Source organism: Parasteatoda tepidariorum, chromosome 2, assembly GCF_982258835.1.
Source record: "Parasteatoda tepidariorum strain Cologne lab strain chromosome 2, Ptep-v5.0, whole genome shotgun sequence".
NCBI classification, from domain to species: Eukaryota; Metazoa; Arthropoda; class Arachnida; order Araneae; family Theridiidae; genus Parasteatoda; species Parasteatoda tepidariorum.
The window spans coordinates 127,138,120-127,152,888 of NC_141756.1; the positions used below are offsets into that span (position 1 = coordinate 127,138,120).

The 14,769-nt window shown below is 30.5% G+C and overlaps 1 protein-coding gene across 1 annotated transcript in view; it reads left to right on the forward strand.

Moving 5' to 3' along the window:
* Positions 1–14,769, forward strand: part of LOC107452575 (DC-STAMP domain-containing protein 2) — a 45,898-nt gene that overhangs the window by 13,063 nt on the left and 18,066 nt on the right. Inside the window, exons 6-8 of the mRNA XM_043052394.3 lie at positions 853–918; positions 8,330–8,543; positions 13,899–14,221. Coding sequence (XP_042908328.3) covers positions 853–918; positions 8,330–8,543; positions 13,899–14,221 — 603 coding nt within the window. The remainder of the gene's footprint in view (positions 1–852; positions 919–8,329; positions 8,544–13,898; positions 14,222–14,769) is intronic.

A 14,769-nucleotide genomic window follows, 5' to 3' on the forward strand; every position in this document is an offset into this window, starting at 1 on the left:
TTTGCTATTTTAAGGGCATTTTTTGCTGTTCATAAGGGCATTTTTTGCACTTTTTAAGGGCATTAATTGAGATTTTTTAGGTCATCAGAACCCGGGCTCTAATCATAACAATAATGAAAAATCATTTTATATGTCAGTATTTTGATACTACTTAAAATTAAGAGTGATAATATTTGTTCGAGTTAAGTAACATCTCTGAAGAAATGCAACTACTTTTATTTTTATTTTATATCCGTCGTTGAACAGCCGACCCAATTTTTGGGTTTATGACTACTAATGTTCACCTCCGTAACCTTCTCATTCTGTTATGATTATTGCATAGACGAGGAAACTTCTAGATCAGTACCCCCAGAGGTATTGATTTGTTATGGAAACATGGAGGACTTTGTGACTCGACAGATTTAACGTGCATCAGTCACCATTTACTGCACGGGAAGTCTTCGGCCGGCGGGGATCGAAGTTTCATAATAAAGTTTTTAAAAATATATTTAAATTCAAGAGAGATAAAAAAGAACAGATTTGAACTCTTATAAATTGCTTTTTCATTGAGTCACACTATCTCTAGTTTTTTTTTCAATTAGTATTCCGTATTTCCATATTTCAATTACTATTTCCTGTAGTTTAGTATTCCAACACGCACTGTGTTTTCGTGGAAAATATCACCTTTTTTTTTAAAAAAAAAAAAGAAGATTTGCTCAGCTCTAAGGTTTAAATATATATATATATATATATATATATATATATATATATATATATATATATATATATATATATATATATATATATATATATATATATATATATATATATATATATACATATATTTTGATCGTTAATTTTTAAATTTTTCAGTTGTTGATCTTCTATGTTCTCTGCCAAAAGCTATCAAAACTGGAATAATTGAGCCGCTCAAAGAACGTAAGCATTTTTCAATAATTATTATATTTTTTTTTTTTGTAATTTATATAGAATGAGCAATTTTGTCTGTTATTTAAAGAAACCTGCCTATTATATAAATAATAATAAGAATATTATGCTGAATTTTAATGCTTATTTGAAAAACTAGTGGATGTAGGAATATTTTTTTTGTTTTTTTTGTTTAGATATTTTGAGATTAAAATTGCTTCGTTTTCATGTGATGAGAGAAAAGCTTAATATTCCTGTTAGAAGAGGTGACGTCATATTTGGCGATCGAAACCATTCTGGCTTCGAAATAAACTTCAAAATACAGTAGAGAACCGATTATCCGGAACGATCGGGACCATCGCTATTCCGAATAACTGATTTTTCCGGTTTTCTGAATCGCTACAAAAAGCTGTTTTTTTTATTGTTAACTAAAAAAACTAAAAAAAATTTTTTTTTGGAAATATAATCTTAAAAAGAAGAAAAAACGATGAAGTAATACACTAATGATTATTTCCAAAATGATGGTAAGGTGAACATCTTTCAAAAAAGAAAGAAAAATCCTAAAATCTTAAGAGGAAAAAAATGTTTTTTTTAAAAAAAATGGCGGGAAAATTTATCGAATTTCGTTCCGGGTTTTTGGTTTTCCGGTTTTCTGATTTCCGGATAACGGGTTCTGTACTGTATAATTCATACAATAGATAGTTTACGATACAGATATTCATTACGATTTATACGATGTTCAGTCTCTGGCCAATTTATTGGAGATTCTATGTAAGATCTTAATTATCAGGTGTGATACTCTCTATACACAGCATTTATTGTTTTTTATGCGACCGATTTGCACTTGTTTACGTTCGTCTATCAATGGGTTAAATTAGACACGATACATAATATAAATTCGACGATTCGATGAATTAAACGATATATTATGATATATATATATTTATATAATATGTTATATTTATTAATATATTATATGATTTATATAATATACTATATTTATATGATATGTTATACGATATATTATATAAATATAGAATATAAATATTATAGCAGGTATTATATTAGTATATTATAACAATTAGACCAAATTATGAGACTCACTTGCGTTTTTTAATAATGACATGTTTTGCATGAGTTTATAGGCAATACTTTTATATTTAAACATACATGTATAAGGTTTTTATTCAGGAGATTGTTTATGCACTTGACGTATTGAATTACAATATTAACCAATTGACAGACGAACGTCAATAGGTGCAAACGATCACATAAAGAACAATAAAGCTGTATCACCTGATAGTTAAGATTTTACATAGAATCTTTACAGTGCGTCTCATAATTTGGCCCCAGAGACTGTATAGATTGAAAATAAACTTCAAAATATAATTAATGAGTCAAATGTAATACAACATATTTATTTTTTTTTTCAATATTTAGTTAGGATAAACATTTACTTTTTTTGTGATGAATTCAAGAAAGATATAGAAAATCATAATCAGTGACATTTTATGATACAAATAATCGTTGTTAAGTATTATTATGAATCGATCACACATATTCCCAAAAATACTTTTTTGTTATGCATACTGTGCGGCATCCATTTTTTATAATATTACCTTCACTAAAGTTTTTTTTTAAAGGTTAATTGGCAATTGAAAAGTTTAAAAGCGAAAATGCTATTTCTCGTTGTTCGCAGACTTTGTAACATTTTTAAAGCTGTCTTTTAAACCTTTTTCGCTTTCAAATCCTTATCTACCCTAAACTATACAACAATCATTTATTTTTATACAACAATAATAACCTATAGCATCAGACTTGGCAGAATAGTCAAAAGTCAAGGAATCAAACAATTTAGATGAGTGCGCCATTTGGAAGGTTGTGGATAAAGCGTGATCTATATTTCCTTTAACTTTACAAAAATTTCTAATTTAACTCACATTTTCCAAACTGCCGTTCATTTCAATTCTTAAAGTAACTATTAGTATATTTTGTTTGATTAATTGGCCAGAATACTTATTTAAACAAATTATTAAGTTAAATTGTTTACTTCACTGTGTCCAAGTGGGCAGGCAAAACTATTGGACAATATTGACTTGATATAAAAATTAAATTTAAAAAGAATTATGATAATAAAAAGAGGAAAGCGTCTAGAAATGCTTCTTTACAGGATTTCTCTCTTAGTTAAATCTCTTAGTTAGCTAATATAAGAGTCATTTAGCTGATTTAACACTAAACATACCAACACATAATCCATACCTATTTCTACCATAGCCGGTCAAGTGACCGGACTATATGTTTCTTGACTGCATGTAGGAAATACGGATGTTGGGAAGGAAATTAACTAAAATTATAATCAAACAAAATTATATGCGCCAATTTTTGAAATTATACTTCTTATGCGACTTCCAACAAGGTTGCGTTAAACTTTTAACCCTACATTTTTATTGGCCGGGAAATCACGTGGTAGGATCCAGTTTTCCCTCATTCATTTCCATATTGTTTTGGTTCTCACTAGCATAAAAGTATTGTTTTTCTATAAATATTTTTTTAGTTTGATTTGATACACATATAATTTAATAGGAGAGTATTTTTTAATTTCAAATTTAGTGAATAACAATTGTAAAAAATGAGTGTTGTTGTTGTTGTTAATTTACGTCGCAATAGAGCTCCACAATGGGCTATTGGCGACGGTCTGGGAAACATCCCGGAGGATGATCCGAAGACATGCCATCACAATTTTTAACCTCTGCGGAGGGGATGGCACCCCCGCTTCGGTAGCCCGACGACCTGCGCGCGAAGTCGAGCACTTTACGGTAGCACAGTTTAACGAGGACCCATACCGCACACCCTCGGTCCCTACGCAGACTGATCCAAGTTTTCACCCACCCGCACACTGACCGTAGCCAGTGATGCTTGACTTCGGTGATCTGCTGGGATAAAAAATGAGTGAAAACAATCCCACGGACAATGCGACGGATTTAAGGTTATGTGAAGGTACGTCTCTTGTGAATATCAATTGATTGTTAGGTTTTCTCTTCTGAAATTACATTATGACGCATTCACATACATTATTAATACAAATACATTTTCCATGGCGAGACGATGAGGCAACCACAAGCACTTCCACTGGTTCAAGAGGTCCGCGAGGGAAAAATGCACAATATTACCGTGATTACAGAGCACGGAAGCGAGCGGAGCAGGAAAAAGAGTCGTTGAATAGAACTAGTGATCCTTCTACAATTAACGTCGCAGGTTACGAAGTTTAACTTCTTCCGCGCGGAGGGACTCCACGCACTATTTTTATGTATTACAAACACAAAGCATAAGAAATTTTTAATTCATTCCTCAACGCATTTTTGACATTATACAGGGTGATTTCATTTTACATTTTCTACAAACATATTTCTTCTAATTATTATTATTCCTATAATTCTTATAATTATAAGAATTATAATTCTTATATAATTATTCTTATAATTAATATTATTTGTTCTAAGAACTTGTGCTATCCTGATTGTTTCGACATTTTTCAGGGTGAAAACTATCAGTTAGTTAGATATGAAGTAAAGCTATCCAAATAAAATTTGAGCTGCTTACCAAAACATTTAGTTTTTGTTTCCTTTTCTGACACAAAAATGCTAATCTAACATTTTAGGTACTTTCTTGAAATTTGAATTCACACTTATTCTGATTCAACTAACACACGCAACAGTCATTTTGCAGAAATGTGCAACTCATCGAATGCAGTACGTTGAACAGGAATGACATTTCTGATCCAATAGCCTTATAAAGCGATGAATTGTTCTCCCGGTCAAATTACCGGTTGTGGTAGAAATAAGTATACGGCAAGTATTATTCGAAACAAACTAAATACAAAAAAAATAATAATAATGGAATATTAACTATATCTAATTGTTAGAAAAAGTCATGAAGTCAAATGTGCAAAAACGATAAGACGATGGGTGCATTGTCGATGCAAAAGTTCTTAAACGGTCATTTGACTGGTTTTGGTATGTTTAGTGTTAATAAAAAAACAAATTTGGTTAAAAGATGAGTGGGATTTTCTGAATTTTACCTATTTAAAGACCATTAACTTCCGTGTTTATTCATAACCCAATTTATTAATTCTTTGTTTATAACTACAAATAAACTCGCCGAGAACTGATCAAATGAATAAACGCACAACTTCCACAACTTATATATATATATATATATATATATATATATATATATATATATATATATATATATATATATATATATATATATATATATATATATATATAAACTGCTGTTTGTAGAAAATGCAACACCATGAAGGAATCATCAGAATCAAATGAAATTCGCAGCAAATGTCAATTATAGGATATTATGCAAATTAATAAAGTTTCAGAGCCATCGCGCGTGCGTGGCGCGCGCAGCGCCCTCTGAATTGATGCTGAAAGCGTATAAATAAAGTGCTGTAGCGGGACGTTGAAAATAGTCTATGATTATTTGTTAGTGGCAAACGTTTAGTGAGACCTGAGTATGCCTCCACGACGGAAGAATAAGAAATTCAAGCAACTTACGGAGTTTGAACGAGGGAGGATAATCGGCCTTCGAGAAGGAGGATTTTCCTATCGCGCAATAGCAGCTCGTATGCAGCGGAACAGTTCCACAGTGATGCGAGTTTGGAAGCAGTGGACCGACGAGCACCGAACAACTCGAAAAACAGGCACTGGACGACAGAAGGTGACGTCAGAGCGCGATGATCGACACCTGCTCCGCATGGCGGTGAATGATCGCACAGCTTCCTCCAGGCAGCTGGCAGCACATTGGTCTACTGCTACAGGTGTACAATTGTCGGCTTCGTCAATTCGTCGTCGTCTGCTGCGCCGTGGATTGCGTGCAAGGGTGCCATTATACAGGATTCCCCTCACGGCGGATCATCGACGGCTGCGTCGGCAGTGGGCTCTTGAGCACAGAGACTGGCGAGCTGATTGGCACCAAGTTGTCTTTTCAGATGAATCACGCTTCAATTTGTGGACCCATGATGGCCGTGTTCGTGTTAGACGTTATGCCGGTCAACGCTGCCTTCCTGAGTCTATTATTGAACGACATAGTGGTCGAACACCCGGAGTTATGGTCTGGGGTGCGATTTCGTATCATGGACGATCCAATTTGATACGAATTGAGGGTAATCTCAATAGCAACAGATACGTCCGTGAAGTGCTACAGCCCGAAGTCGTTCCTTTCCTTCAAGGCATCCCTGGAGCTATCTTTCAGCAGGATAATGCACGCCCACATGTTGCGCGGACTGTTAGAGACTTCTGTTCAGCACAACGCATGCAACTTCTTCCTTGGCCTGCTTATTCGCCGGATATGTCGCCTATTGAGCACGTGTGGGATATGGTTGGTCGGCGTCTCACTCGTGATCCGCGTCCTGCAGTTTCCAAAGACGAACTTTGGTTGCGCATACAAGCGATATGGAATTCTCTTCCTCAAGCAGATATTCAACATCTGTTTGACTCCATGCCACGTCGTATAGCAGCACTTATTGCAGCGCGTGGTGGCTGCACCAAATACTGATTTCGGACGCTTAATTTGTTTCTTTTGTTTTGAAAATTTCATCATTTATTTGTATCAGTACAAGTCGTTTCTGCATTAAATTTCATTTGATTCTGATGATTCTTTCATGGTGTTGCATTTTCTACAAATATATATTTATTTATATATATATATATATATATATATATATATATATATATATATATATTTATATATATATATATATATATATATATATATATATATATATATATATATATATATATATATATATATATATATATATATATATATATATATATATATATAGCACACAAAAGACAAAAAGAAAAGAGAGAAAAAGGAAGAAAATTATCAAGCACAAGCTGCAAGTACATAGAACTCACAAAATAATTTAAAATATTGAGAAAATTTGAAAAATAATAAAGATTAATAGCAAGAGAGACGAAAAACTATGAAAATAAAAGTATTTTTAAACAAAATTTCTATTTTTCTAAAAAAAAAAACTTATTAAAAATCCGGACAATAAAATAAAGAAAAAATATAATCTCACATCAGTTCACACGATTATATCTGCAAAAATGAGTGAGATGTATCCGCAGAAATATGAGGATCACCCTACAAAATTTGCAATTCTTTTTATAAATAATTGTTAATTTTCAAAAATCATTAAAATTGTATAATTAAATATCAACCCCTATTAATTATAAACTTTAAATTATCCAGTAAAATAGTATTGCCTTGCGCACATCCATTTTCGAGCCAATCCAAGGTAACTTACAAACTAAACGCTCTTCGGTATTGCAGTAAGAACGTGCCTTAAAAATCACTTCTTTTACGCATCTGTTTTCATATTTTGCAATCTGGCAATCTTATTACGAAAATATTTTAAATCATTCTTGAAAGATTCTGGTACATGTAAGTTCATTTGAATTCGATACTCGCTTCATAAATTTTGTTTTGTGTTTTGTTCTGTATTTTCTTTAGATTTCATTTTATTTTTCTTTGTATATTTTTTACTTAATGTGTTCTATTTTTTATTCAATTTTTTTAGTGCTTTTCACACCATTGTATTGATATATTTTGCTTTGGCTATATTGATACAATATTAGAAAGCACTCATTTTTGTGAATATAATCGTTTGATCTGATGAAGCGATTTTATCTTTTTTTATTTTGTTTTCCGAATTTTTGATATATTTTTTTTTTACTTTTAGGTAATAAAATTTCTTTTTAAAATATTTTCAGAAATAATTTTATTTTTATAATTTTTCTTCTTCTCATGTCTTTAACCTTTATTATTTTCCGTATTTTCTGAATATTTTGAAAAAAGAAGAAAAAAAATTACTAAAATAAAATATTTTTTAAAAAATACAAATTATAAATGTTAAAAAACAAGAAAACAGTAAATGAAAAGATATAATCTCTTCATCAGCTCACACGTTTATATCCGTAAAAAGAAGTGCTTTCTAATATCGTATCAATATAGTCAAAGCAAAATATATCAGTACAATAGTGTGAGGAGCACTAAAAAAATTAAAACAAAATAGAACACACTCATAAAAAATATCACGTAAACGAAACAGAAAATGCAAGGAAATAACAGAGCAAAGCGCAAAACGAAATCTGTAAAGCGAGTAGCGTATTCAAATGAACTTGCCGGAATCTTTCACGCTTGATTTTAAATATTTTCGTAATAAGATTGCCAGATTGCAAAATATGAAAACAGAATGGAGTTAAAAGCGTAAGTAGGGGAATTTTGTTTTATGGCTCGTTCTTACTGCAGTACTGTTGAAGCGTGTTTGATTTGTCAGTTTCCAAGGAAAGGCCTGAAAATGGGTAAAGTAATTTATCTATATTTTTTGTTTTAAAAGATTTGCAAGTGTTCACTCGCTACATGTACTATCAGTTTTATGTGAATGTGACATTTGTCCATTACTACAACTATTCATTGGAACAGAGCAAATCCTTTTCGGAGATCCGAGGTGACATAGCTCAAGAGATAAAGCATCGAACAGAATGGATCACAGCCTTCATAGATTGGTCTGACTTGGGACTGGCCTTCGTTTTCTTCATACTTATCTTTAAGTATGATTTCTTTAAATAACCTTCTGAAAACATTCCATTGTACCGACCTCATCGGGTCTTATCATTCATCGCCATGCAATGCAGGTCGTCAAACAAATAGTTTCGTAATATACAGGAAGAAATTTTACCTTCTCATTACTCTTTATATATGTATATGTATATACACACACACTACAAAACCTCAGTACAATAATAATTTGGGGACCAAATAAATATATTGTTGTAGAGGAATATATTTTTATATGTGAATGTGTATGTTTTATACACATATTTGTGTACAATGTGCTTTCGTGTTTGTGTTATGTACGCATAATGCATTTGCGATCGTTTTTACGAACTTACATACGTTGTATGTACAGTTATAAATGTACGTAAGCACGTATAGGCGTACGTACATACAATTATTGTAAATCGTACATAACCGTTATAATAAATTTACATAAATAAACTTCAGTACATAAATTGTATCATATACATGCATGAACATACATTTTTAGGTAATATGTTTGTGTACAGTTGTACATAAAAGTTATGCACGCCTGTATTTTCTTATAGCGTATGTGTACAGTGCGCAGAAAAGCAGACCACCCTGAATAATTTTTTTTATCTAATTATCGGATCTTCACGTTCTAAGCCTCAATTTTAAAAAAAGTGGATCTTAAATATGCTAATTAATAAGTGCAGATGGTTCTTTCAAGTTACGAAACCAGATACGTAGTTTCTTTAAACAAATATTTTAGAAGATTCTGACCCCCTTAACTATGTGGAGTGGTGTAGACGCTATGTGGGAAATATGGTCAGGAAAATGGTTCAAAGTTAAATTTAATTTGCTAATTTTACTTTTTGTGTATTTCAAAATGGTGTTTTTAAAATTGAAAACACTTTTTATTCAAGTAAAAACGCAAATGATTGAATAACAAATCTCTTTTGTTTTAAAGCTGAAAACTAATGTTAGTTTTAGAAAGATGATGAAAATTTATATTATTCAATTCAAAATGTTCAATTTCATCCAAACATTTACCAAGACTTTTTTACATACATGATTCTATTACAATTCTCTCTGTCGAGTCATAACTTGAGATGTATACAGTTCGCAAAAATCCTGAATAACTTTTGTTCTAACGTTCGGATTTTCACGAACTAAGTGTCAATCTTAGTGGTTCCTGGGAGTGTCCTCAAATATGCAAATTATTTAGTGCTAACTATTAATTAAGTTACGAAATTGGATACAAAAACATTTTTTTTTTCTCTAAATAAACATATTTTTTTAACATATTTGGATTGTTAACCTTCAAAATATAGGGGTAGCCGCAATCTGGGAAATGGGGTCCCTACAGCAGAGTTGGCCGTCGATTACAGTAATCGATTACAACTGTAATTGATTACAGATAATTACAGCTATGTAATCAATTACTTGCAATCACGATTACAAGTAATCAAAATTTTTGATTACATCAGAGTAGAGCGAAAATGTAATCGATTACGTTTTTCAATTACAGTAATCAATTACTTGTAATCATGATTACAAAGTTTGATTACAGCTGTAATCATGATTATATAGTCGATTACAGTAATCAATTACTTGTAATCGTGATTACAACTTTCAAAAAATTTTGATTACAGCTGTAATCATGATTATATAGTCGATTACAGTAATCAATTACTTGTAATCGTGATTACAACTTTCAAAAAATTTTGATTACAGCTGTAATCATGATTACAATTTTGAATACTGTAATCAATTACTTGTAATCATGATTCCAAGTAATTGCGATTACAAGTAATCACAACGAAAACGATTACGGGTAATTAGGATTACAAGTAATCAAAATGTAGGATTACATGTAATCATGATTACATGTAATTTCATTACATGTAATTGTGATTACTTGTAATCTAAATACACGATTACAGGAATATTGTATTCTTATAAATGATTATATTTTACAGTAGATAGTACAATGTATTTTATAATGATACATTTTGCACGTATTTACACGTACTGCATTTTGTATGTATTTGTATACGTACAAATGAATGTAACTAAAATGTATGTACATATGATTTTATTTAGTGCATATGTTCAGACATTTTAGTTTCACATAGCTAACTTCTTTAAAAATTCTAATTCAGAGAATTACTTGTTTTTTTACAAATGTTAGAAAGTATATGTATTTTTTAAATGGGTATTTATATAATTTTCACAATGGCCATCAGTTTTCCCTTCATGAATTTAAAAACCATGACCCTAGTGAGCTACCTAAGTCATTATGAATTATTATCATTTTAACTTTTTTTTAAAAAAAAATTCTCCAACCTTGCTATTTAAAATCTATCATTCTCCGCAATATGTTTTTGTTTGAATCAAAATATTGACTTTTTTTTTTAATATTTTTTACAATTAACATACATCAACATAGTTAAAGAAATTAACATTTTTAAAGATTTGAAACAATGTTTTCAAGGAACATATCTCTAACAATACTTGGGCGAATCATAAAAAATAATTTATGAGTTACTTTACCCTCTATATATCGCCCTCCCCCCCCGCCATATTTGAAATTAGATGCTAAAATTGATGAGTTTTTGTGAAAAGAAGCTGTTGTGAACCAACTGAAATAAGAGAACTGACCGGAAAAGATGCATAAAAGTTTACTACACCACACTAAATAAATTATTTATATTATATAATCAAAAATATAAATTTACAAAAAATTTATTTGTTTTATATAATTTTGGAACTTACAAATAAGAAGTTTTATGGCATTCAGCTAAGTTATGTTTTACAATATTTGCAATGTTCGAAATGCTTAAAAGGTATCCACTTAAATCCTATAGGAAGTATTTTTAAACATTTGGATTCTATTTACAGTTTTTCGTTAATTAAGCAACAGATTATTTAACCAATGAATGTCTTATTGATCGAAAAGTTAAATTGTTAATTCAACTCAGTAAAATCTACCGCATTTAGTTTCAGATAATTTATTTAATTGAGCATTTTTACCTTATATAAGACGGTGGGAAGTATAGTTTCTACCAACAGCCTTAATTTTTAAATAATGTTGCTAAGCTATTTTTTCCCCTATAATTTCAGCGACCATTTTCTAATAATTTCAGAAAATAAAAAAAAAATACCAATGAAATCATTTTTTTAAGTAAATGCTTTAAATAGTAAAAGGTAGTGGGGTGTCATATTATATATTTTCTCTAATTCAACAATTTAAACTAGTAAAACTCTGATTAAAATTTGCAAATCTCTAAATAATCTGTAACTGCAACATCCAGCTAAGAACTCTAATTAAAATTCACTTTACAATTTACTAGAGACCTCAAGGCGTTGATGCCAACTTTTGACGAATTTTTTTTCAAGGATTTGAAACTCTTTTTTTTTATTAGAACTTTCATTAAAAAAAAAAATTACTTTTTTATGCACGTAGTTGCAAACATCTGTATTTTAATATTTTAACAGGACTTACATGCCCTTAATAAGATAAGAAAACTGTGGTATCAGTATCGTAATTATAAAGTTATCATTAAATTTAAAATCAAAAATTTGAAACCCAACATTCCGCGACCACAAATTTACAAGTTTTTGAAATTAAATATTGAATACTGTGGTGAATATAAACGTATTAAAATACATTTTCTTAGTTTTGCGGCCACATTTTTAATTTCTTGAAGACCTTACGAGCTCTACTTAAAATGAGGTATCAGATGTCGGTAGTGATGATGAGAATAGTAAAATAAGGTTACAAATAAAGGAATAAAGCAAAGAAACTCTAGTAGCCATATTTTGGCATAAATAAGTAACTGATCGCAACGGAAGTGAAAGAACGTGCTTGCAAAAGTAAGTTTCGGAATGTATAGAAACATAGGGATATATATATATATATATATATATATATATATATATATATATATATATATATATATATATATATATATATATATATATATATATATATATATATATATATATATATATATATATGTGTGTGTGTGTGTGTGTGTGTAAAATGCTACTTAACATTTACTGAGTTTTTTCGAATTTTATCGAAAAGTAATATACCGTGGATTTTATAAAGCCTTCTGAATATGCATCAGAATCGTTATCTTTATCTGGCCCTCCGAATTTTTTACAGGATCCTTTCTTCACCTAAAAGACTCGAACTGAGGTGTAAAAGCAAGCAATAACTCATGTAAATTTGGTTTTAGTACATAATTTTCATGTAAATAACGTTAAAACTACTTTTAAAAAATTTAAAAAAAATTCAGATAATAAGTTCAACGTTCTGATTTTAAAATCTTTGAAAATCATAAATAATTTATTAATTGATTCAAATTTTATTTTCAAAGAATTAAAAAGAAAGCTCGGTTTTCTTTCCCCAGAAAGTAGATCTAAAAATTCTCCACTTGTTTGCTTACTAACAGTAATGTTTTATCGTCTTGTCATTCATGCAGTTTCTTTATAGTTGTTTTCAATTGTTTCACTTTCTATGGCGAGGGAATTTGACATTATTTTTAACTTTCGCCATATCTATAAATTTTTATTGCAACCCAATTTTTTTGAAATATGTCTACTCCCCCCCACCCTATTTTAAGGGTTAGTATTCCAAATATGTAAAAAAAAAAAAAAAAAAAAAAACTACATGTTTATTCAAAGTACGATTTTGTATCTGATGTCGTAACTTAAGTAATAGTTATCACTTATTAATTAACATATTTGAGGTCAACCCCAGGAAGCATTAAGATTGTCACTTAGTTCATGAAAATCCGATCATTAGAACGAAAGTTATTCAGGGTGATATCTTTTTCTTTTTTTTGACGACTGTACACACTATTGTTTGACCCTCACTAATAATTGGTTTCCTACTCCCAAAGGGGTTAAAAATAAACCTAACTAACTTCGTAACTAATTTTCTACAAAAACTATTCTAAATAAATATTTAAACTAAAATAGTTATAACTATTCCTTAAACAATCAACAAAATGAATATAACTAATCATTGTACTCACCTTAAATTATTTTTAAGACGCAAGAAGAATCTAAACGAATACTTAACGTATAACTAATTATACGATATTACTTCATTCAGACAACTTATGAAAATTAATTTTTCTAGTGTTGCCAATTGAGATAGAGAAATACTCTGCCACAAATGAATGTGCTAAAAAAAACACGCTCTTAAACCTTTACTATCTAGATAAAGTGAAGAATTTCCGCATTTTATTTAGGCTCATTTCTTTGTAACTATTTTAATTGAATTAATTCTCATTAGTCATAAAATGTTTTGATTACTGAATTCTCATGCATTATAAAAGAAAGAAGGAGGAATGAAAATTGTTCTATTGCAGGGCGTACGTGTACCGCCTGCGTTACAAGAAAGCTGATCACTTTGATAACAAATACATATCTTCAGACTTTGTAAGCATGGATGACCGTCGTGCCATTATGGGGAAAGAGACCGTTTTACCTCTCACAAAACGAGAGAGGAGGAAATACGTGAGCACATTCTCTGTTCGAATGGTGGCTGCCGAGAAAAAGAAGCTCTCTGTGTCAGGTATGGCCCTCCTTACATCCGGCATACAAATGGCCCTCTATATCATCCTCGACTATTCACTCTACCATCTTCTAATCATCATCAGATTCTACGGAAAGATTCAATCAAAGGGACGGCGTGAGTTACATTCTCAAATATTTCATTCTCACACACAGTTTTACAATTTATTGCTCCGTTAGCTTTCCGGCTCAAAATCTACACTCCCTCGCCAAATTATGAGACGCAATCTAAGATTCTATGTATTATCGGGTGATACTCTCTATACATCTGTATAGTTTTTATGTGACTGTTTGCACTTGCTTAAGTTCGTGTATCAACTGGTCAACATGGTAATCTAATACGTTAAAAATAAATACAAAAATCTTCCGAATATAAACCCATGACATGTATGTTTAAATATAAGAGTATTGCCTATAAACTCGTGTAAAACTTGTCACTATTAAAAAACTACAATGTGTCTAATGATTTGATCTAATTATTATGATATAATGCTTGATATAATAAATATTCTGTATTTATATATAATGTATCGTCTACTTCATCCATTCGTCGAATTTATATTATATGTCGTCTAATTTAACCAGTATCGTCTAATACGAACGTAAACAAGTGCAGTCACGTGAAAACGATAAAGCTGTATAGAGTATCACCTGATAGTTAAGATT